The sequence below is a fragment of the Mirounga leonina genome, unplaced genomic scaffold, assembly GCF_011800145.1.
Source record: "Mirounga leonina isolate KUSES-001 unplaced genomic scaffold, KU_Mleo_1.0 Mir_92, whole genome shotgun sequence".
Classification (NCBI taxonomy): domain Eukaryota; kingdom Metazoa; phylum Chordata; class Mammalia; order Carnivora; family Phocidae; genus Mirounga; species Mirounga leonina.
The window spans coordinates 14,306,556-14,330,516 of NW_023270852.1; the positions used below are offsets into that span (position 1 = coordinate 14,306,556).

The 23,961-nt window shown below is 43.8% G+C and overlaps 1 protein-coding gene and 1 non-coding gene across 6 annotated transcripts in view; both read right to left on the reverse strand.

Annotated features, from left to right (window-relative positions):
* Window positions 1-23,961, reverse strand: part of C2CD3 (C2 domain containing 3 centriole elongation regulator) — a 146,634-nt gene that overhangs the window by 10,102 nt on the left and 112,571 nt on the right. For 2 of the 5 annotated variants that reach the window (XM_034995356.1, XM_034995352.1), the window contains 4 exons: window positions 17,563-17,724; window positions 13,854-14,071; window positions 9,996-10,917; window positions 5,711-5,815 (listed from right to left, as the gene is read on the reverse strand). In XM_034995356.1, coding sequence (XP_034851247.1) covers window positions 5,711-5,815; window positions 9,996-10,917; window positions 13,854-14,071; window positions 17,563-17,724 — 1,407 coding nt within the window. Of the gene's footprint in view, window positions 1-5,280; window positions 5,823-9,995; window positions 10,918-13,853; window positions 14,072-17,562; window positions 17,725-23,961 lie in introns of those variants that run through there. The other 3 variants (XM_034995353.1, XM_034995355.1, XM_034995354.1) reach the window with 3 other exon arrangements.
* LOC118004366 lies at window positions 23,263-23,397 on the reverse strand. The gene has a single exon (XR_004677559.1). It is a non-coding gene; the product is annotated as a small nucleolar RNA SNORA5 (small nucleolar RNA).

A 23,961-nucleotide genomic window follows, 5' to 3' on the forward strand; every position in this document is an offset into this window, starting at 1 on the left:
AAGCAGGGGGAGTGGGAGAGGGAGAAGCAGGGGGAGTGGGAGAGGGAGAAGCAGGCTTCCTGCTGAGCAGGGAGCCCGATGCGGGGCTCGATCCCAGCACTCTGGGATCATGACCTGAGCTGAAGGCAGACGCTTAACGACTGAGCCACCCAGGTGCCCCTAAATAAATAAAATCTTAAAAAAAAAAGAGAGAAAATAGAAGCTTCTATCAAATGGGAAACACTACCACCAAATTTCTAATCCTACTTGCTTTAGCACCCATCTTCTCGATCTTCTCCATCTTCCTTCGTGCTTCACGGTGAGTTTTCTTTTTCCTCTCAAAAGGCCGCCTCCACATGTGCTCTGCATCCCATGCCCTCCCTGACTCAAGGACCATCCTTTCTCTTCTCTCTCCCTCTCCTGCATCTTCCCATTCTCCTTTTCTCTATGGGACCATTGCAGTCACATAAAGAAAGCTGTAGCCATTCCCCTATTAAGCAAAAACCAAACCAAACCAAAAAACCTTCCCTTTATCTCACACACCGCTCCAGCCACTATCTGATTTCCCTGCTCCACAGTCACAGCCAGATTTATGGAAGGAGTTGGTATCTCCATTTTGGCACCATTCAATCACTCTTAAAATTTTAATTACATACAATTTTGTGATTTCATTGTGCTACATACCAAAGAGACTATGTGACATATGTAAATTATAAAGCATAATAAAAATGAACATCTGTGAATCCACAACCCAATCCAACTGTGAAAATAAAGGAAATCTCATTTAAAATGGAGTCAGGAAGCCCTGAAGGGGGAGCTCTCACACACTACCACTGGTGGTAAGGAGCAGACCTAGCATTCTTCAGTAGGAAACAGCTTACTTTATTTCCATACCCCAGCAGGAAAAAGGAAGAATTCCTCCTTGCCCAGCAACAACCTAGCCAAGGAGAACTAAGCAGAAAAGTCCTTCCCAGCTTCCTCCCTTCCCCCTATAAAAGCAAGCCCCTCTCCTCTGTTCTGCAGACTTGCCTGTTTTGCCATAGTTTGCTCATCCCAAAATTGCAATTCCTCTGCTGTTCCAGAATAAACTCATTTAGCTGGTAAAATGACCCGTTCTTTTGTTTTTTAAGGTCAACACAATCAAACCTAAGAACTACAACACTGCTAATATTGTTGAATAGACCTATGTGCTCTTCCTCCCCTCTCTTACCCCTGCCTCCACAACTATGAACATTGTAGTCAAACTGTTGAAAAAGAGAGAAAATCTTAAAAGTAGACAGAAAATAAAGGTCACATTACATTTGGGGGAACAGTAAGAATGATGGCTGCTTCTCATCAGAAACAATGTAAGTCAGAGTGTGGAATGATAGCTCTAAAATGCTAAAACAAAATTCAAGTTGGAATTCTATATCCAGTGGGAAAAAATATCCTTGAAAAATGAAGGCAAGGGGCGCCTGGGTGGCTCAGTCGGTTAAGCGTCTGCCTTCGGCTCAGGTCATGATCCCAGGGTCCTGGGATCGAGCCCCGCATCGGGCTCCCTGCTCAGTGGGGAGCCTGCTTCTCCCTCTCCCTCTGCTGCTCCCCCTGCTTGTGCACTCACTCACTCTCTCTCTCTCTCAATCTCAAACAAATAAAATAAAACCTTTAAAAAAAAAAAATGAAGGCAAAATAAAGATATTTTCAGACAACTGAAGCTGTTGCCAGGAGGTCTGCAATACATGAAATTCTAAAGGAAGTTCTTCGTGCTGAAGGGAAATGATCCTGGTCGGAAATCAGGATGAGAAGAAGGAATGAAGAACATCAGCAACAGTAAGTATGTGGCTAGATACAAACGTCTGGTTTTTGTCTTAAATTCTTCAAAGTGAGGCCACATTTAAGACCTTCCGAGACCAGAAACTGAGAAGATTATGGTGCTCCCGCCCAAGTATAATTCACGATTAAAGCTAAAATAAACCATAAGTATAATGAAGTTAATCAAAGTTTTGACTTATCCCCTGGTAACTATTTCAATGCTTTAAAAATAAATGTCATTCTTAATTTTTTTTTTTCTCAACTTTTGGTGCCTCTTCTTGCTAGTGTCTTAAACACACCCTTGATGTGATTCCTAGGTTATCCAGCACCAGGTAGCAGCCAGCCAGAGCACAAGCCTCAGAAAATACGCTGCTCTGCATGCATCAAGTCGTGAGAGGGTCATTGCTCGTGAGGACGACCAACCTCCTGAGCTTTCCTGGGTCCTGGGACTCTCAGTGCTGACATGGGACAGTTTTGGGTGAACTGTGATGATTAGTTACCCTAAGTAGGACCCAGAATGAGGTCCTGAGGAGAGAGGTGGTCCTGAGAACAGCAGACAAATAATGGAGTTTTGCTGTGACTAAGAAAAGAAAAATAGCTGAAAAGTATATGAGACTTATCTTCTCAAAACTAGACTTGCCCTTTAATTGAAGTGAAAATTCTTATTTCTCCCTCTCCCACACCTGTGTCTTATGTTTAACAGATCAAAGACAGTAAAGTCCCCTGGGAGCTGGTACCTCCTGAAGGCAGAAACTCAAAAGCAGGAACAGCAGCTCTGCATGATAGGTGAGAGGACAGCTCAGAGTGGCCCACAGATTCCCTTCCTGCGGGGCGTGACTCACTGCTATCTCACCCACTTTGCTGGGAGGGGAAGAGGGAAAGGGGGCTAACGGTGTCTAGTTTTTTCCTCTAGAGTAATTCTTGCCTCATTCTATTAGGTAAGAATTATTTTAGCCTGATGTTACTTAAAAGGAAACAGAAACTCGGAAAGGTCAAGTCACTGTTCAAGATCCCTTAATTACTTAGTAGCAGATTCAGTATTTCACCTCGTGGGTGTCTCGCTCAAAAGCTTTTGCCTGGGGGGCGCCTGGGTGGCTCAGTCGTTGGGCATCTGCCTTCGGCTCAGGTCATGATCCCAGGGTCCTGGGATCGAGCCCCGCATCGGGCTCCCTGCTCGGCAGGAAGCCTACTTCTCCCTCTCCCACTCCCCCTGCTTGTGTTCCTGCTCTCGCTATCTCTCTCTCTCTGTCAAATAAATAAATAAAATCTTTAAAAAAAAAAAAAAAAGCTTGTGCCTGGTACCTGGATATAGGCCGAAGACTCTAGCATAAATGCTGATGGGGATATATGGGTCATGCAAGAGGAAGGAGATGAGCTGGAGAGCACAAACCAGAGTAGGAATAAAGGCCACAAAAATGCAGAGCTCCTGGGTGGGGGATGGCATCTTTCCTCCTCCAGGAAAGGATTTACAAATCTGATAAAAAATGAGATGTGTGAGAACTTAGATTGATCCATCTGCCAAATAAATGCGATGTCCTGAAAATGGTGCTAGGGAAGTTGAGGGAGAGAGGGGGAAGGAAAGCTAGTAAAAGGATCGGATATGTGATGGCTTCTCTTTAGGACTATACCCCCAGGCTCTCAAGATGCTTCTGGACTGACCCCGTTGGTCATCAAAGTAGGCTCTGGAAAAGCATAAAAAATGTTTTAAGTGTTAATTGCAAAATGAAACCCATAGAAAGGCAAAGTAGTTAGAAAAATAGTCCAGGGTTATGATTTTAAAGTGGTGTAATGGAAAGCATAGATTTGAAGTCCTATGTTTTAAGTCACTCACTGTTTGGGAGATGCTGGGCAAGTGACTTAACCGTTATGTGTCTCGGTTTCTATATAAAATAGAAATAATATCTGGTGATCTGTATGGAAAACTCTTGAGAGATGCCTGGGTGGTTCAGTTGGTTAAGCGTCTGCCTTCAGCTCTGGTCATGATTCCTGGGCTCAACGGGGAGCCTGCTTCTCCCTCTGCCCCTCCCACGGCTTGTGCTCTCTCTGATCTCCCTCTCAAATAAAAATAAATAAATAAATAAATCTTAAAAAAAAAACCTCTGAGCTTCAGTTTTCCTTTCTATGAAATGGGGATAACGATATCCCATGGGAGAATTCTGTTGGGAGAATTAAATGAGTTTATACATGAAAGTACTTAATGTCTGGTGCATATAAGCATTAAATATGAGTTAGCTATTACAATTAATAAACAAATATATTTTGTTCATAGCATGTATTATTCTCTGAAATTATTTTGTTTTTTGAAAAGTTCCATGAGGCAGGGGCTCTGTGCCTAGTTCACCCCTAGGATCTAGAATAAGTGCCTGGCACATGGGCACTATTACAGTTCTTTCCTTCACATTACTGCAATTACTCTTTCAAGATCACCTATGACCATCATGCTGCAAAATCTGACAGCCCATTCTCTATTTAGCACCCTGGGTGAATTCTTTAACATTTAAAACAGATCTCATTCCCCTGCTTAACACACTTCAAAGAATATCCTTGCATTTAGAATAAAATCTAAACTCTTTTTCATGGTTCCGTGTCCTGTGTGTCCTGGGCTCTCCAGCCTCTCTATGTTCCGGTGCCACTGGCTCTGTGTCAGTTCCTAGATCATGCCAAGCTCTTTCAGCCTCGGGGCCTTTGCATTTGCTGTTCTCTCTGCCTGGAATACTCATCTCCAAGTTCTCACATGGCTGGCGCCTTCACAGTATAGTAGTTAGAACACAGACTTTGAAAACAGACTGCTTAGATTCCTATTTTGGCTCTATCACTTAACACCTGCTTGAGGCAAGATACCTCTTTGTGCCTCAGTTTCTTCCTCTTAAAATAGGGATAAAATATGTACCTCATTAGGTTGCTGAATGTAAAGCGTTAATACAAGGTGCTTTGAACAGTGCCCTGCAAACACCACCATGACCAACATCTTTCAGCTTAAACACTGCCTCTTCAGAGAGACCCTGTTCTTTATCAGAACACCTACTACACGGGCGCCTGGGTGGCTCAGATGGTTAAGTGTCTGTCTTCGGCTCAGGTCATGATCCCAGGGTCCTGGGATCGAGCCCTACATCGGGCTCCCCCTGCTCAGTGGGAGACCTGCTTCTCCCTCTCCCACTCCCCCTGCTTGTGTTCCCTCTCTGTCAAATAACTAAATAAAATCTTAAAAAACAAAACAAAACACCTACTACTCATCACCGTCTGTAAATATTTTTTTTGTTTACTCTTTGTGCTCCACAAAGACAGGGAATTTGTCTTATTTACTACTGTATGCTCAGAACCTAGCACAATGCCTGACACAGGGTAGGTACTCTAGAAATACATGCTGAATGATTACAAAAGTAGTTATTATTATTTCTTGCCACCTGCAAGAAAGGTCTGGTGCTGTGCCAAGGAGGAAAAGAGGAGAGCTGGGATCTGTAACCAGCTAGGTCAGCTGAAGGATGGACAGTTACAAGGTGTTCTGTAAACCACAAACGGGTATAGCCGATACTGTTCTCTTCCTCCAGACCTTACTCATTTCTCACCGTGTGCGGAGGCTGCGTCTCCTGTTTGAAGCTTCCTCTGCTCATGCCCACCTTGGCTTAGTGGAGCTCCCACAGCACTCAGTATTCATTTCTTGGCTGAGTCCTGTTTTTAATGTTTCTGCCACATATCTGTATCTTGGCTGATGATGCCCTGCTCTTAACACATTTACTCTTCCTCATTTTGTGCCTAGTTCGCCCCTAGGTGAACTCCTTGTATGCTGCTGGGCCTCCAGAATGTGCTCAGCACAAGCTTGGAGAGTGACTAGTGCTGCTGCCTTGTCAGGAAGCTGGCCCAGGGCAGCTCTGCATTCTGCACTTGCTTCCATGGAAGAGATGAGGACTCTAAGGGAGGGAGGTCAGCCGGCTGTTCTTACCTGGTCTGTTGTGGCTGGTGGTGGCAAAGCTGCAGAGAACGACAGCATCCGCAGGGAGGCCTCCAACTGCTGCGGAGGCAAAAAGAAGTTGGGCACCACAATGGGCTCCGGCCTAGATGGTAGTTAAGGGACACAGTTACCTAGAAATCCGCCCCCTTGCCAGACTGGCTTCTCCCCTGGGCTTAGTCACCCCCACTCATTTCCCCCAACTTCTTCTTGCCCATGACACCTCTGCTCCACTGGTGCCTTCTGCCTGGAAGACCCTGCCCACCCCTAACACATCACAGTCTATCCTTTCTGCAAGGGTTAGTTAAAATCCTCTTCTCGGAAGCCTCTTCTAATGTCAGCCCACGGAGATCCCTCCTTCCCCGCGGTCTGCTACACAGGCTAATGCTTGTTTTACTCTGCTATGACTCTCGATTTGTCTCAGCATTCCTTCCAGAAGCTTCTCAAAGGTACGGGCGGTGTAGTTTCCTTCAGTTACCTCACTACTTCCCTAGAACCCTGTATGAGGCTGGTAGGCAGCAACATTTCCGTGACCTTGCCGAGGGCCTGCTGACCCAAACTGCCCTGCGAGCAGTCAGTCAGACAGGGCCGGGGTGGGAAGGTGGCTCTAAGGGCAGAGTCCCCCAGCTGTTCTCTGCCAACACCCAGGAACGCGGATTCTACGTAAGGGGCCGTCTGTGGGTACAGCTCGACCACGCAGTCTGCACCTGAGCCCTAGAAGCAAGTACCACATCTGTACTTCTCTGTATCCTCTGATGTACCCAGTACTGTGCCGAGAACACAGGGCTCCAAAACATCTGTTCATTCAATGTTTCATTCAATGTTCACTCCATGTTTTCGGTTGGGAGGGGACTATTTTGATGTTCTAATTTTTTGTTTCTGTTCAATAAGCTAAACATGGTTCTGGTTCAAACTGGGTTATCAGGGTTCTTCTAGGCTAGACTTTGAACTCCCAAGAGGGTAGAGATGATCGATCTCTTTTTCATAGTCCTATTCCTGTCACCTGGGATACAGTAGGCGTTCAGTAAGTATCCACTGAACGAATGAAGGGCATCATTTCCTGCCTTGGCTCAATTCCCTGATTCTTCTCTCGAGAGGTGGGGGTGGAGATGGAGATCTGGAGGGGGAAGAACCCTTTAACGCAAGCCTCCGTCAGAGGCCCAAGTGAAGCAGGCCCTGGCTGCTGTGGCCGCTCTGACCACGGGGGACTGTGCCACTTAGCTGATGCTGTGGGGAAGGGAAAGCTTTGCTAAGGTGTCACCGGTATGTCCGGAGCACCAAAGCTCCCCCTCTCAGCCTCCTGCCTCCTGCCTTTCTGAGGGTCCTGCTCCTACAGTCACCTCTGTCATTTTTTAGACAGTGACTTCAGGAAAATTCATTTTTTGCACCTATTTCTTCCCCTGTAGAGTGGATATAGTAATAGTACCTTTTGAGGATTCATGACTTTATATACACAAGTACTTAGAATAGTGCCTGACACATCAAGTGTTCATTAAACGTCAGTGATTCTTATTTCCCTGGTTAATGGGAAAAAGTTGCCTATTCTTGCTGTCCTTACCACTCCGGTTCCCTCCCCCACTGAAGTCTGCCTTCCGTTCCCACCTCTGCACCGTCCTCCTTAACGCTAAAGCCACCATCAGTCCACATCCTACTGGACCTGTCTTAAGTGTCAGAGCACTGACCACTACTCCCGGACACTCTGCTCCTGCCCTGCCTCCGTCCTGCTTTTCCACCTCTGACCAGCTCTCCTCGCCTCCTCTGTGGGCGTGTCTTGTTCTGCGCTTTACGTACTGGTGATCCATTTTGGGTGTGTGCTCCATTTTGGTGTGTGCTTCTCCCTTTCCATGCCCTCCCTGCTGCCCTTATCTGTTTCCAGAGGCACCTACCTTTATAGCTGGCCTCCTCTTGGATGTCTTCCAGGCAAACATATCCAAAACGGAAATGTGTACCTTCCCCCAAAACTGTCTCTCTTTATGTGCTGTTCCCTATCCAGTCAATCACCTTGCTTACCTAGCACTTGAGACAACTCTCTCTGTCATCCTTTCTATTTTCTTCTTTCTCTTCCCTGCCCCTATCTAATTCTCTCAAATCTGTGCCCCTCCTCTTCATCATAAAGCAGTCCATGCTTTAGGTCACATTTCTTCATCTTTTATTATTATTGCAAATTTCCCACCTTGTCTTCTTGCTTCTGGCCTTCCCTTCATCTAATCCATAATCCACCCTCTACAAGGCATTGCGTGACTTTTCTAATATGTAAACCTGACCAATCACACTCTTGCTTGCTTACCAGTTAACATTTCCTGAACACTATGGTACCAGGCACTTTGCTAGGTAGTTTAAACTGTTAATTGACTTTTCACAATAACCCCACAAGAGAAGTACTATTATTACTTCTGTTTTAAAGATAAGGACACTGAAGTTTAATTTGCTTATAGGATAGAGTCCAAGCACCTTAGCCAGGCATAAAAGGCTCTTTCAGAGGCAGCCCTGCCTCACCTCTCACCATCCCACATACCCCTGGGCTCTAACCAGAGTGAACTGCTGCCCATAGGCCAGGCTCTTTCACCTGGCTATGCCTCTGTACACACAGTTCGCTGTGACTAGAACTTTCTCTCATCTCTGCCTACAGAATGCCTATTCATCTTTGAGGTCCAGCTCTACTGTCTCTCTTGCTGGGATGCCTCCAAACGGTATTAGGGCAGCTTCTTCCTCTTGTTCCTTAGCATTCTGTCCATGTTTCATCACAGCACTTAGAACAAGAAATTGTATCATTGCCTGTCCCTGCCTCTTAATGGGAACTTCTGAGGTAAGGTCTAATTCAAATCTGTCTTCAGTAGCAGCACACAGCCTGGCAATACCCATTTTTTGGAAGAATGAATACTTGGGAGGTCCGAATTACAGTAGTACCCCGGGGACCTGGGCACAGACCGCTCCAGCAGACTGTACATTCTGAGCATAACTAAACCGACTGTAAAGGCAGCAACGTCAGAAGCCAGGATGAGTGAGGCCAGGAAGGAACTCCACTGAAGGCGACCTGCTTTCAGTGCTCACCCTCCAGCCATTTCATGGTTTCCGTCTTTCCTGAGTCCCCACCGCCTACCTTTTAGTTTCTCTCTGCTTTGCAACATGAATCACATTTGTGTAGTGGGTACTCATTTAATCTCCTCAAGAATCAATTTGATTGGATTTTCTCAAGAATCCTGTGAAATTATGATAGTTCAATTCAATCTATATTTACTGATCCCCCCTCTGTGTTATGTCTGGTGCCGGGGACACAGAAAAAGATAAGGTCCCTGACCTACGTCGGGAGTGTACAGTCTGATGGGTAAGGGATTACTGTCTCCGTCTTACAGGTGAAGAAACTGAGGCTCAGAAAAGTTAAATGGTAAGTCTGACGTCACACAAGTAATAAGAAGCTGGGTCTAGAAGGGTCAAGAACAGGCCCCCTGGCTTCTGGTAGAGAAAGATCTCTTCAGTGAAACAGCCTCCTTCCTCAGCAGCTGCGCAGTAACCCCTGCTTGCTGCTGTGCTGCCGAAGGTCCTGAGTGGTTTCTTTGTCCCATAACACGTCCATCTGTGTTTCAAAGCAGGAACAGGGGGAATGTTAGGTGTCCCTTCCTCCCATTAACGCTGCCATTCTGGAGGGGGAGGGGGAGTTGGGCAAGTCCATTTCAACTGCGCCCACTTCCTCTCTCCTTTTCCCTATCACTTGCCTTTTTTCTAAAAAAAAAATTGAGGCAAGTTACCGTAACTTTGAGCCTCAGTTTCCCTACATGCAAAACAGAAATGATGACACCGACCTTCTAGACTTATGACGACTGAATGAAAAAGGTATGTGAAGTGCCTGGCACATAGTAAATGCTCAGTCAGTGCTAGTACTCTCCTTTCCCCTCTCTCTGCACCCTTTACTTCGATTTCACCTGAGATTAGTGGTCTCATTCCTTACATCCAGAACACTCCCTTCAAGTGTAAAACCCCCAATAGATTGATCCAGTAAATCAGGCTGGGCTAGGCTAATGAATGTGCTACTCACCCTTAAACCCAATTCAAAGCATTATGCTTCAGAGGGCGGCGCTAACAGTAGCATCATAGCTCCTTATTCGCCCCGGCACCTTCTGAAGGAAGGGGCTTCCTGTACCTCCCAGTGCATTACATGAGGGAGGCCACTGCTCACACTCACACACACACGCATACACACTAGGCTAGCCTAAGTGCCAGCATCCAAAATGCCTACAAATGGCTCAAGGGGGCGCTACTTGTTGGAAATCCCAAAGGATACAGGAGGCTCTGCCTTGTGGACACCTCTGATCCAGATGTTGCCTGCTTCTGCCTGACGTCAGGGCAGCTGATGGGTAGCGCCCGATGGCTTTCCTTCCTGCTCTGGGAGGCTAGGTGGAGAGGGAATTTCTCGAAGCTATCAGCAGAATCACTTAGTTCACTGGAGGCAGCCTCATGCTCAGTCTGGGCCTCTGGCTTGGGCTCCTGGTCCTGATCTGCTCTTGGTGAGCTCAATCCAACAGAAGTGCTGCTCTGTTGGGCTCCTGAGAGTGTCACTTGTGAGATGAGTTGACGGTCTGCTGAAGCAGGCTCTCCATCCCTGGCATGAGAGGCTTCAGCCTCACAAGCAGTAAGACTTTGGCTAGGAGAACCCTGCCTAAGCAGGTGGGGGTGGACCGCCCTTCCCGGGCTGGGCAGAGGGCTACTTTTGCCCTTGAGCTCCTCTCTGGGGAAACGCTTTGAAGAAGGACAAGAAGGGCCTTCCCTATGCACCTCATCAGGCTGAAGGCTGATGATCTCACTTGCGTCTGACATGAAACTGGACCAAGGGCTAGTTTTGTCTGTCACGGTGGTGATGTCATTGAGTGTCCTGGGCTCAATGATGTCTTCTTCATAGTCCTCATCACTGTAGGCTGGGCCTGCCTCAGTTTCCTCACTGCTCTGCATCCTTGTAATGGGTACTGTGTGCCCCAGGGACTCATGGAGCATTCCTCTTCCGCTTGAAGTCTCTTCAAGAGTAGGGGGAGTTAGGTGGTTTCTGCCCTCATCCGGAGCTCTTGCCAACGGCAGGTCTGGAGTTGTGCTTCGTTCCTGCATGGCCACTGTGTCCTGAGCATCTGGTAGGGTGGGAACCTCTCTGCTTCGACTCCGGGCTCGGTGAGAACTCAAAGATGCTTGAGAATTCTTGGTGATGGTCTGCAGATCTGAACAGCAACAGATATCAGTCTTACTACAAGATAGGGCCACAGACCACTCAATTTTCCCATGCTAGGCTCTAGCTTCAGATGTATTCTTGCAATCAGAGTTTGAACAAATCTTAAAGATGGTTAATCCACTCGAATCAGTGAAACTATATGCAAGGCAGTATATAATTTCTAGCACTTTATTCTAACATCAGAGGACCAAAATCTAATCTGTTTATAGTTGTGGTTACATCGCTTTCAGAGACTATCTGCTCATGCTCAGGAATTCTTGGGAGCTAGGAGTCCTGGCGGGCATGTTCATGCTTCCATTTACTTCAGTAATTACCTATATTAAAAATCAAAATGAGAATCTACTTATTTACCTATTTGATGACAGTTATTATAGAACTATATATTTTACTTGGAAAATAAAAGCAAGTCATCTATCACCCAAATGGTAAGGCAGGGGAGGTTTACAGAGAAAATGGAGGCAGCATGGTGTGTGGAAAGAGCAGAGGCTTTGGGGGCTGGTCAGTTTTGGGTTCAAATCTCTACTGTCACTTATCAACTTTGTGGTCATGAGCAAACTATCCTCTCTGAACCTGTTTATCTTTAAAATGTGATTAACAGGGGGGTGGGGGATGGGGTAACTGGGTGATGGGCATTAAGGAGGGCATGTGTGGTGATGAGCACTGGGTGTTATATGCAACTAATGAATCTTTGAACACTACATCAAAAACTAATGATATACTATATGCTGGCTAATTGAACATAATAAAAATAAATATATAAATAAAAATTTAAAAAAGTGATTAACACCACCTTCACACAGGGTTATGGTAAAGAATACATGTGATAAATGGGCATATGTGGTGTGGCACATGTATAAACAATAAATGGAAGCTACCAGTCATTTCAAATTATTTTGCAGTTAAATGGGGGGCATAAATAAATAGGCCTAGTAAGTGGTTTGTCTGCATGGTTATTTAAGAAGAGAAAGTTAGGAATTGGGAGGGAAATTTGACTCCTGGTGTGTGGGGTCACATCTCCCTCACTGCACCTAATGGCATCTTCAGCCTATAGGAGATGTGGGCTGAATTTAATACATTAACAATTTTCATATCTCAAAGGGGAGTAGATGTATGAGAACGGAACATCCCTACCTGCAAACAGGAAGAGGAACCAGGAAGCAGGTTAGTTAATCCTGATCCCTTGGCCTGAACTATCCTTTCTGTCTTGGAGCAGTCTTTCTGCTTTTTACAAACCAGCCTGTCCTTCAAGGCCCTGCTCTACTGCACCTCCTCCAGGAAGCCTTCCTGGGTACGCCAGCTGGATGGGATGGCTAAACAGTGTTGTTCTATAAGGAAGCACTTAAGATGCTACTGTGTATGTTTCCCCATCAGACTGTGGGCTTCTCAAAGGCAGAAACCATGTGTTTGATTTATGTTGCATTTTTAGAGGCCAGCAAAGGACCTGGCACATAGGTGTGGCATAAATGAGATCCCTACTCAGTAACTCACTCTCAAGCTTCATTTGTATCTACTTGTCTAATGACTTCTTCAAAAGTGTACTGAGAAGTGATGGAGGCTGGGGGAGTTTATTTATTTGAACTGTTTTCTTCGATCCAATCATCTCTCTCATTCTCTCTCCTCTTTTAATATACCCATTTGGAGGGTTCCCGATTTGCTTTCACCTCTACCCCAAACAAGCCTCCCTCTGTTTTGCTCTTAATGCTTTCTTTCTGGGGGGCAGTTTCTTCAGTTGACTATAGAATGTACGCTTGATGAAAGACAATTCCTGTCTTGTCCACCACTTTATCCTCCTAGAACTAGTAACACATAGTGCCTGGCATAGTTTGTGCTCAGTAAATAGATGACTGAATATTTCCAAGCAAGTAGAAGCCAAATACAGCATGTACCTCTGGAGCCCTGGCTACCAACAGGTCAGCCCTCTGGGAAAGAGGATAAGAAGGAAGTTTGTACCTAATATCAATCATGGTGGCTTCTTTCCCCTTTAAACAGAGAAAACTGAACTTATTCATCCCTGTGTACAATATACATCTTCTGCTTGAACAAAAATGACACCAAAGTGATGGCTAAAGGTACTGCTCTAATTGTTTTCTCACTATTCCCCTACCGTGCCTGCTATGTAAGTTCCCAGGTCTTAACCCTGCATTCTGATTCAAAAGAATGGAGCAAGACCCAGGTGATTTTTTAGGTGATTTTTATATGTTCAGGCCAAGTTTGAGAAATACTTATTCTACAGCAGTCTCTGTCTGGGCTGCACAGTGGAATTACCTGGGCAGTTCTGAAAAACACTGATGCCTGGGTCCCACCTTCAGAGATCCTGTTGCAACTAACCTATGGTGCAGCCTGGGCATCTGCATTTGAAAAGTTCCCTTAAGAACTCCAATATGCAGCCAAAGTGAGGACCACTGCTTTAGGGGGTTTTTCAAAGGGTCAACAATGGACCACCAACATCTAGAGTCATCTGAGGTACCTGCTAAAAATGCGGACTTCTGCCTTCTGAGAATTACAATTTTAAATAGGTCTAGTTGATTTTTTCCTGAGAACAGAGTGGCGCAAGCTCAAGAACTGCTACTGAAGAACTTACCTAATCCACTCTTGTCTTTTTTTTTTTTTTGGCTGGGGAAGCCTCAAGAAGGGAAAGGGGTGAGGGTAGGTGGTGTCATATAGTGAGCCTGAGCCAGAAAGCCACCAAAGACCTGACTCGGGTCTCCTGCCTCTCAGTCCGACGGTCTCTCCATTTCACACGTCCCTGTGCCGTGTTATTATTACACCTCTCCTTCCAGAAGGAAGACGGTAAATAAGTAAGACAGTGAAAGCTGTTGGTCTCTATTTGTCATAGGGGCTTTTATGAGGGCTGATATTCAAATGCTTTTTGAACAGGCACCCAGTGAACGTTAACTCCTCAACAAGAGGGGCCCTGAGCCATACCCGTGATTAAGGAGCTGACTTGCAACACCAGGTTATTGGATTTCTCCAGGATGCACTGGCTCTCTGGGTCTAGGCTGCTGTCTCCGGGCCCACGATGGTCCCTGTGGCTCTCCGGACACTGCAAGATGGTATGAGTCTGAGCACTGAGGGGAAGTAAAGGCTTGGTGAGCTTCTGACTGAAGTACTGCTGGATCTGATCTAGCTCATTCAGATTCCTCCTGTAAAAAAAGAAAGGGAGAAGAGGACAAAAGCGTCATTCCCTGGGATTGCAAGCATATTTTCATTTCCCTGGCATTCTATTGCTTTAGCTAGGACCTTAGTACTTCTCACTTGGTCTGTTAACACTAGGACCCTACCCTCCTGCTCTAAGCCACCAATTCATCCTTCATTTGACTATAATCCTGCTGCTGGGGACAACCTTCCCCTCCTTCTGTCTGGCTAATGAGATTCCTCTTCTGATGTCCAGCAAAAACCCCACCTCCTGTAGGGAAGGAACCATTCTTGACTACCATCCTCTTACTCTGACAGAGGAAGGCCTTACTCTGGACTAACACTGACCTTTGCTACCTCATAACCATTCCTGATCCTTCAAGTAAGTGACCTCTCCTAGCAAGTCTTCCCTGCACCTCTAAACTGGTTTAAGAAGTCCCCCTTTGTGCTCCACAGTTCTGTACTCTCCAATCACATCTATTTCCCCTGATGTACTGTGAGCTGTGTGCTGACTCCTTTCTATCTACTGTACCCAGCATAGTGCTTTCCCCATGATCATAGATGGGCCCTGTCCCAACTAGGTTCATTTTGGCCTCATACCTCTGAATGCTGGAACCTGAGTTCAAGCTACTCCCCTTGCTGTGTCCCTATGCTCTTTAACTTTTAAAGTACTCATATTTCTCCTTTCCAAAGTCCATCAACCCAAACCTTGGGCCACCTCTCCCTTAAACTCCTTCACTCTTGGCATCTCCATCAACCTTTTGTCTTAGATTTCCCCTTAGTTTTCTCATTACGTGTCAGTTTCCCAAACTAGGCCATGAGCACTTGGTGACAGAAGACAGTATTTCAAACTTCTCTATTTCTTTGGTTCACTCACTGTGCCTGGTACACTACAACACAGACGCTAAGTACCTGTGAGGTAAACTGAAGGTCTCTCTGTCCTTTGTTAGCAACAGTTTGCATGTTCTACAGTCAAATACAAATTACATGAGGGAGCACGGTGCTGACCCTTAATCTGTCACTAGAGGCCACGACTCTCAAGTCACGGTGGATTTAGGTGTCTACATCTGGGTGTACACCACATGCTACCTGTAGCAGGAACATGCAAAACAACTGTGAACTTGGTGGAACTTTAGAAAACGTGCATACCCAACTGGCCTTGTCAGAGGTTTTGGGTATAGAACCTATTAAGACTAAGCTGCAGTTTTCTCATCTGTGAAAAGGTTTATTAATATTTGCTCTGCAGGCCTCATACAAGTGCTGTGATTCAAATGAAGCAATGTTTTAGGGCTCTGTGAACCCAAGGAAGTCATGTAAAATTGGTATCTTGTTTCATCTCCATTTGGTAGAGAATTCATCTACTAGCAGTTTTCAAAACCTGGTTCTAGGTCTAGCACATCAGCATCATCTGAGAACTTACTAGAAATGCTAATTCTCAGGCACTATCCTAGACCTTCTGAATCAGGAACTGTATGGGTGGGTCCAGCAGCTGCTGTTTTAACAAGCTCTTCATGTGATTCTGATACGCACTAAGTTTTTTGAGAACCACTGCTCTAGGGCAGTGGTTTATAGCCTGGCAATTTGGCCCTAAGAAGTCTTTTGGCAATGTGTGGAGACATTTTTGGTTGTCACAATCAGGGGACGGGTGCTACTGGTATCTAGTGGATATAGGCCAAGGATGCTGCTAAATATCCTACAATGCATAAGACAGGCCCCCTACAGCAAAGTATCTCGTCCAAATGTCAATAGTGCGGACTTGGAGAGAAACTGCTCTAGGGTGCAGGACACTCTCTTTTTTTCTTTTCTCAGCGAATTCTAAAATATGTTATGTGAATGACCCAATAAAATGCAGCCACACTATTAATGGTTTTACTTAAGTAGCCTCCAGTCTCTAGCTGAGAATCTAAAATGAGAATCTGAACCTACCACTTCCTTGTAATTATAAAAGTCTGAACAGTTTCCCATAGTCTATAGCATGACTGTTCAATTCTTTTTTTTGAAAGATTTTTTATTTATTTGACAGAGAGAGACACAGCGAGAGAGGGAACATAAGCAGGGGGAGTGGGAGAGGGAGAAGCAGGCCTCCCGCCGAGCAGGGAGCCCGACTCGGGGCTTGATCCCAGGACCCCGGGATCATGACCTGAGCCGAAGGCAGGCTCTTAACAACTGAGCCACCCAGGAGCCCCTGTTCAATTCTTTTTAACCCATGTTCCACCAATCAAAAACATTTTGCCAATTCTTTTCTGAGTTTGCTTTATAAAACCAAGTAATAGGTTCGTTTTTCCAAATATAAAATCTGTCAAACATTTTTTCCTCAAGTTTTACACACTCTCTTCCTCCTCTCCCCATCACTTTCCACTTGAGAAGCATTTGTTCTAAAAGTCCAAACTCTTAGCTGACATTTAGGGCCCTTCAAGATGGCCCTATAGAAACTTACCCGGCTTTTTACATCTTTTTTTTTTTTTTTAAGATTGATTTATTGGAGAGAGAAAGCATGTAAGTAAGAGGAGGGGCACTGGAAGAGACTCTCACGCAGCCTCCCCACCATGCGCAGAGCCCTAAGTGGGGCTCGATCCCACAACCCAAGAGGTCTTGACCTGAGCTGAAACCAAGAGTCAGACGCTCAACTGACTAGGCCCTCTGCTCTTTACATCTTATGCTCAGCTGTATCCTGTTACTGCTGGTCTTCCTCCAAACTTGACTTGCTGTTTCATGCCTCTGAGTCTTACCATGTTTTCTGCATAGAATGTCCTTCACATTTGTTGACCTGCTCCTTCAAAGACCAGTGCAAGTGTGACTTCTTTAAATCTTCCCATGACCAACTTAGAATGTTACTCATTCCTCCATCTACCCTTTGCTAGAAAACCTGCAGCTCTTATCACATGTCATTATAATGATCCGGCAATAGGCTATCTCCTCCTCTGGGAATGGCAGAGCCAGGATCAGAAGCTAAGGCTACTGGACTCTGAAGCCAAGACCTTTTCACAGCACCACACTTCTTACTAGATAACCCAGGGGCTGACTCAGATGATCCAGAATGGCTCTTTCAATTCTCACAGGGCTCCTCTGGCTCAGATGCTGACGAAATTAAGAAAGAGACAGGGAAGCATTAACAGGACATGCTGGTCTGGAAGAATTCAGTGGTTGTGAGAAGAAAGACAGTGGGCAGGATGAGGCTCTGTAAATTTAAAGTAGGTATGAAGCTGTATAGATGTGAGGGTGGTTATTACGTTTGGTGAATAACCTCAAGTTCCTGTGTTAATAGGTATGAGTAATAGAGCCCATGAAGAAATGGAAGGCCTCAAGCTTGAGAAAGATTGATCTATGAGGAACGCCAAGAGGGTCCAGGGTCCAATTCAACACTAACCTAGACAAAAACCCCTCCTAAGCCTCCCAGGGCAGCGGCAGTGGACAGAAAAGCAGTCCTGTCGGCTGCCACTGCCCATTACCTTGTGCTTCACTATGGTTTCCTGTGTCTTTTCCCAGCACAGGGCCTTACCTGAGAGAAGTCAGAATGGAAGTACGGGAGGACAAAGGCAATGTGGTCAGTTTGTCATCACGTGGCAAAACTGCCTCTCCCTGCTGCAGGGATTCATGAAACCGGCGGATATTCTGCACATGCTCTTCATGGCGTGATGCCTGACTTCTTGCGGTACCACTTCTGCCAGGAATAAATGGGGCCAAAGTAAATTCCTAACCAATAAGAAAACTCCTAATGTGACAAGCAACAAATAACCTTCCTAAAATGATATTGCAAATCCATCCCCATTACCACAGTTCTGGCTTTGTTAATTCTTGCTTGGATTACAACTCTCTTCCAGATAATCTTGCCTTCAGTCTTACTCCTTTATTTTTCTCTCTCTCTTTTTAAATTCTAATTCTAGTGTAGTTAACATACAGTGTTATATTAGTTTCAGGTGTATAATAGAGTGATTTAACGGTTCCATACATTACTCAGTGCTCATCAAGATAAGTGTATTCTTAGTCCCCTTCACCATTTCACCCATTCCCCAACCCATCTCTCCTCTGGTAACAATCTGTTCTCTAGAGTTGAGAGTCGGCTTCTTGGTTTATCTATTTTCCCCTTTGTTTTGTTTCTTAAAGTCCACATAGGAGTGAAATATGCTATTCATCTCTGACTTATTTTTTTTAGCATAATACACTCTAGATCCATCCATGTTGTTCCAACTGGCAAGATTTCATTCTTTTTAATGGTTGAATAATATTCCATTGTGTATGTGTGTATATATGTATGTACACACACACACATCTTTATCCATTCATCTATGAATGGACACTTGGGCTGCTTCCATAGTTTGCCTATTGTAAATAATGCTTCAATAAACATGAGGCATTTGTCCTTTGAATTTGTGTTTTTGTATCCTTTGGGTAAATACCCAGTAATGTGATTCCTCAATCATACGGTAGTTCTATTTTTGTTTTTAAAGATTTTATTACTTATTTGACAGAGAGACACAGCGAGAGGGGGAACACAAGCAGGGGGAGTAGGAGAGGGAGAAGCAGGCTTCCCGCTGAGCAGGAAGCCCGATGAGGGGCTCGATCCCAGGACCCTGGGATCATGACCTGAGCTGAAGGCAGACTCTTAACCAACTGAGTCACCCAGGTGCCCCTATTTTTAACTTTTGAGGAGCTTCCACACTGTCTTCCACAGTGGCTGCACCAGTTTGCATTCCCACCAACAGTGCATGAAGGTTCTTTTTCTCCACATCCTTGCCAATATGGGTTTCTTGTGCTCTTGATTTAGCCATTCTGATATGTGTGAGGTAACGTCTTATTATGGTTTTGATTTGCATTTCCCTGATGAGTGATGTTGAGCATCTTTTCATGTCTCTGTTGGCCATGTGTAGGTCTTCTGTGGAGAAATGTCTGTTCATGTCTTCTGCCCATTTTTTAATTGGAGTATTTGTTTTTTGGGTATTGAGTTGTGTAAGTTTTTTTTTTTTTAAGATTTTATTTATTTGACAGAGAGACACAGCGAGAGAGGGAACACAAGCAGGGGGAGTGGGAGAGGGAGAAGCAGGCTTCCCGCGGAGCAGGGAGCCCAATGCGGGGCTCGATCCCAGGCCCCTGGGATCATGACCTGAGCCGAAGGCAGACGCTTAACGACTGAGCCACCCAGGCGCCCCGAGTTGTGTAAGTTCTTTATTTAGTCTAGATATTAACCCTTTATTGGATATGTTATTTGCAAATGTCTTCTCCCATTCAGTGGGCTGTCTTTTAGTTTTGTTGGTTGTTTCCTTTGCTGTGCAGAAGCTTTTTATTTGGATGTAGTACCAACAGTTTATTTTTGCTTTTGTTTCCCTTGCTTAGGTGGACATATCTAAGATGTTGCTATAGTCGACATCAGAGAAGTTACTGCTTGTGTTCTCTTCAAGGATTTTTATGGTTTCAGGTCTCACATTTAGGTCCTTAATCCATTTTAAGCTTATTTTTGCGTATAGTGTAAAAGTGGTCCAGTTTCATTCTTTTGCATGTTACTGTCCAGATTTCCCCAACACTATTTGTTGAAAAGACTTTTTCCCATTGCATATTCTTGCCTCTTTTGTTGAAGATTAATTGACCATATAAACATGGGTTTATGTCTGGGTTTTCTATTCTGTTCCACTGACCTATGTGTCTATTTTTGTGCCAGTACCATACTGTATTGACCACTACAGCATTGTAATATAACTTGAGGGTCCAGAGAATTGTGATGCCTTCAGCTTTGCTTTTCTTTTTCAAGATTGCTTTGACTATTCAGGTTCTCTTCTGGGTCCATACAAATTTTAGGATTGTTTGTTCTAGTTCTGTGAAAAATGCTATTGGTGTTTTGATAGAGATTTCTTTATAGAGATTACTTTTTTTTTTAAGATTTATTTATTTATTTGAGAGAGCGAGAATGAGAGAGAGTACATGAGAGGGGGGAGGGTCAGAGGGAGAAGCAGGCTCCCCGCTGAGCAGAGAGCCCAATGCAGGACTCGATCCCGGGACTCCAGGATCATGACCTGAGCCGAAGGCAGTTGCTCAACCAACTGAGCCACCCAGGCGCCCAATATAGAGATTACTTTAAATGTGTAGATTGCCTTGGGTAGTATAAACATTTTAACAATATCTGTTTTTCTAATCTATGAGCATGCAATGCCTTTCCATTTTAAAGCAGGATCCACATCCAGCGTGGAGCCCAATGTGAAGCTTGAACTCACAACGCTGAGATCAAGACCTGAGCTGAGATTAAGAGTTGGACGCTTAACCAACTGAGCCACACAGGAGACCCTATCTTTCCATTTCTTTCTTTCTTTTTTTTTTTTTAAGCTTTTATTTATTTATTTGACCGAGAGAGAGCAAGCAAGAGCAGGAACACAAGCAGGGGGAGTGGGAGAGGGAGAAGCAGGCTTCCCGCCAAGCAGGGAGCCCAATGCGGGGCTCGATCCCAGGCCCCTGGGATCATGACCTGAGCCGAAGGCAGATGCTTAACGACTGAGCCACCCAGGTGCCCCCCTATCTTTCCATTTCTTTGTGTCATCTTCTATTTCTTTCATCAATATTTTAGAGTTTTCAGAGTATAGGTCCTTTGACCTCTTTGGTTAGATTTATTCCCAAGTACTTTACTATTTTTGGTGCAATTGTATATGGGATTGTCTTTTTGTTTTGTTTTCTTAATTTCTTTCTGCTGCTTTATTATTAGTGTATAAAAATGCAACAAATTTCTTTTTTTTTTTTAAAGAAATAAACAGTACGATGGGGAGACGAAAAAGGCAAGTTAAACTTGAGGTTTTTTTTTTTTTTTAAGATTTTATTTATTTATTTGACAGAGACACAGTGAGGGAGGGAATATAAGCAGGGGAAGCGGGAGAGGGAGAAGTAGGCTTCCCACCGAGCAGGAAGCCCGATGCAGGGCTTGATCCCAGGACCCTGGGATCATGACCTGAGCCGAAGGCAGACACTTAACGACTGAACCACCCAGGCGCCCCATGCAACAAATTTCTTTATATTGATTTTGTATCCTACGATCTTACTAAATTCATTTATTAGTTCTAGTAGTTCTTTGGTGGCATCTCTAGGGTTTTCTATATATAGTGTCATGTCATCTGCAAATAGTGGAAGTTCTACTTCTTCCTTACCAATTTGGGTGCCTTTTATTTCTTTCTGTTATTTGTTTATTTCTGATTGCTGTGGCTAGGATCTCCAGTTCTTTGTTGAATAAAAGTGGTGAAAGTGGACATCCTTGTCTTGTTCCTGACCTCAAGGGAAAAGTTCTCAGTTTCCCCCCCTTTCAGTATGGTGTTAGCTGTGGGTTTTTCATATGAGTCCTTTATTATGTTGAATTATGTTCCCTGTAAACCTACTGTGTTGAGGTTTTTTTTTTTAAATATCATGAATGGATGTTATATTTTGTCAAATGCTATTTCTGCATCTTTTGAAATGATATGATTTTTATCCTTTCTCTTATTGATGCTGGTATATTACACTGATTGATTTACAAATATTGAACCAGGCTTGCATTCTGAGTTAAATCCCACTTGATTGTGGTGAATGATTTTTTTAATGCACTGTTGGATTCAGTTTGCTAATATTTTATTACGGATTTTTCTATCTATGTTCATCAGAGATATTGGTCTGTAGTTCTCATTTTTTGTAGTGTCTTTATCTGGTTTTGGTATCAGGGTAATACTGGCCTCATAAAATGAATATGGAAGTTTTCCTTCCTCTTCTATTTTTTGGAATAGTTTGAGAAGAATAGGTACTAACTCTTCTTTATTTTTTAAAACAAGATTTATTTATTTATTTATTTATTTATTTATTTATTTATTTAAGAGTGCAAGAGTGGGGGGGAGCGGAGGGGGAGAGAGAGAGAGTCCTAAGCAGACTCTGAGCTGAGTGCAGTGCCCAACACAGGGCTCAATCCGACGAATGTGAGATCATGACCTGAGCCGAAATCAAGAGTCGGATGTGTAACGGACTGAGCCACCAAGATGCCCCCTTACTCTTTAAATGTTTGGTAGAATTCACCTGTGACGCTGTCTGGTCCTGGACTTTTGTTTGTTGGAAGTTTTTTGATTAGATTCAATTTCATTGCTGATAATCGGTCTGTTCAAATTTTCTATTTCTTCCTGCTTCAGTTTGGTAGGTTATATGTTTCTAGGAATTTATCCATTTCTTCTAGGTTGTCCAATTTGTTGGCATATAATTTTTCTTAGTATTTTCTTACAATTGTTTGTATTTCTGTGGTGTCAGTTATTATTTCTCCTCTTTCATTTGTGATATTGTTTGAGTCCTTTTTTTTTTTTGGATGAATTTGCTAGAGGTTTATCAATTTTGTTGATTTTTTTTCAACGAAGCAGCTCCTGGTTTCATTAATCTGTTCTACTATTTTTTTTTAGCTTCTATATCAGTTATTTCTGCTCTAATCTTTATTATTTCCTTCTGCTGGTTTTGGGTTTTGTTTGTTCTTTTGTGAGCTCCTTTGGGTGTAAGGTTAGGTTGTTTATTTGAGATCTCTCTTGCTTTGTGAGGTAGGTCTGTATTGCTATAAACTTCCCTCCTAGAACAGCTTTTGCTGCATCCCAAAGATTTTGGACCGTTGTGTTTTCATTTTCATTTCTCTCCATGTACTTTTTGATTTCTTCTTTGATTTCTTGGTTGACCCATTCATTGTTTAGTAGCATGTTATTTAACCTCCATGTATTTGTGGTATTTCCAGGTTTTTGCTTGTGGTTGACTTCAAGTTTCATAGTGTTGTGGTCAGAAAAGATATATAGGACTTCAATCTTTTAAAATTTGTTGAGACTTATTTTGTGGCCTACTCTGTGATCTATTCTGGAGAATGTTCCGTGTGCACTTGAAATGAATGTGTATTCTGCTGTTTTAGGTTGGAATGTTCTACATATATCTGTTAAATCCATCTGGTCCAATGTGTCATTCAAGGCCACTGTTTTCTTGTTGATTTTCCGTTTGTTTCCATTGATTTAAGTGTTACCCATTCTCTTTTAATAAATTCTCCACATTATAGCCTGAGTGATTTTTTTTAAAAACATAGGTCTGAAATAACAATTAATAAGAACAACACTATTTATGGAGTCCTTATTTAATGTGCCAAGCACTGTTCTAAGCATTTGTGTACTAACCTATTCCCTATTCAATCACCATTGTTCCTTTCTAGCTTTGGTTTCTCTTTTTTTGGGGGGGGGGGCGCGGCGCGAGGTGTCCGTGACCAAATTTATCCCTGAGGCCCAGCATGGGGGATCAGGGCCCATGGATCACAGTGTTTCTGTGGCAGCCTTTCAGGCCAGTGCCGGCCACGGGGTGGGCAGGCACTGAATTTGACACAGCTGCAGTGTTTTGTTTTGTTTTGTTTTTTAAATCTATAAAACAAGTTTCAAATTTCTTACCAAGGTATTCACGAACTGGACTCCAGCAATAATTGTCTTCTCTTTAAATAATAGCTTCATTGAGATATAATTCACATACCATACAATTCACCCAGTGAAAGTGTACAACTCAATGGTTTTTAGTATATTCAGAGTTGTGTAACCATCACCACAATTTTAGGATATTTTCATCACCCCAAAAAGAAACCCTATACCCATCAGCAATCACTCCACATTTCCTCTACTCCTCAAACCCAAACCTCCCAGCTCTAGGCAACTGCTAATCTACTTTCTGATTCTGTAGATTTGCGTAATCTGAATAATTCATATAAATGAAATAATAACCATATATAGTCTCTTGTGACTGGCTTCTTCCATTTAGCATGTTTTTAAGCTTCACCCATGCTATAGCATATATCAGTAATTCATTCCTTCTCATGGCTGAATAATTTTCTATTATATAGAGATATATATAGATATAGATAGAGAGAGACATTTTGTTTACTCATCAGATGATGGACATTTTGGTT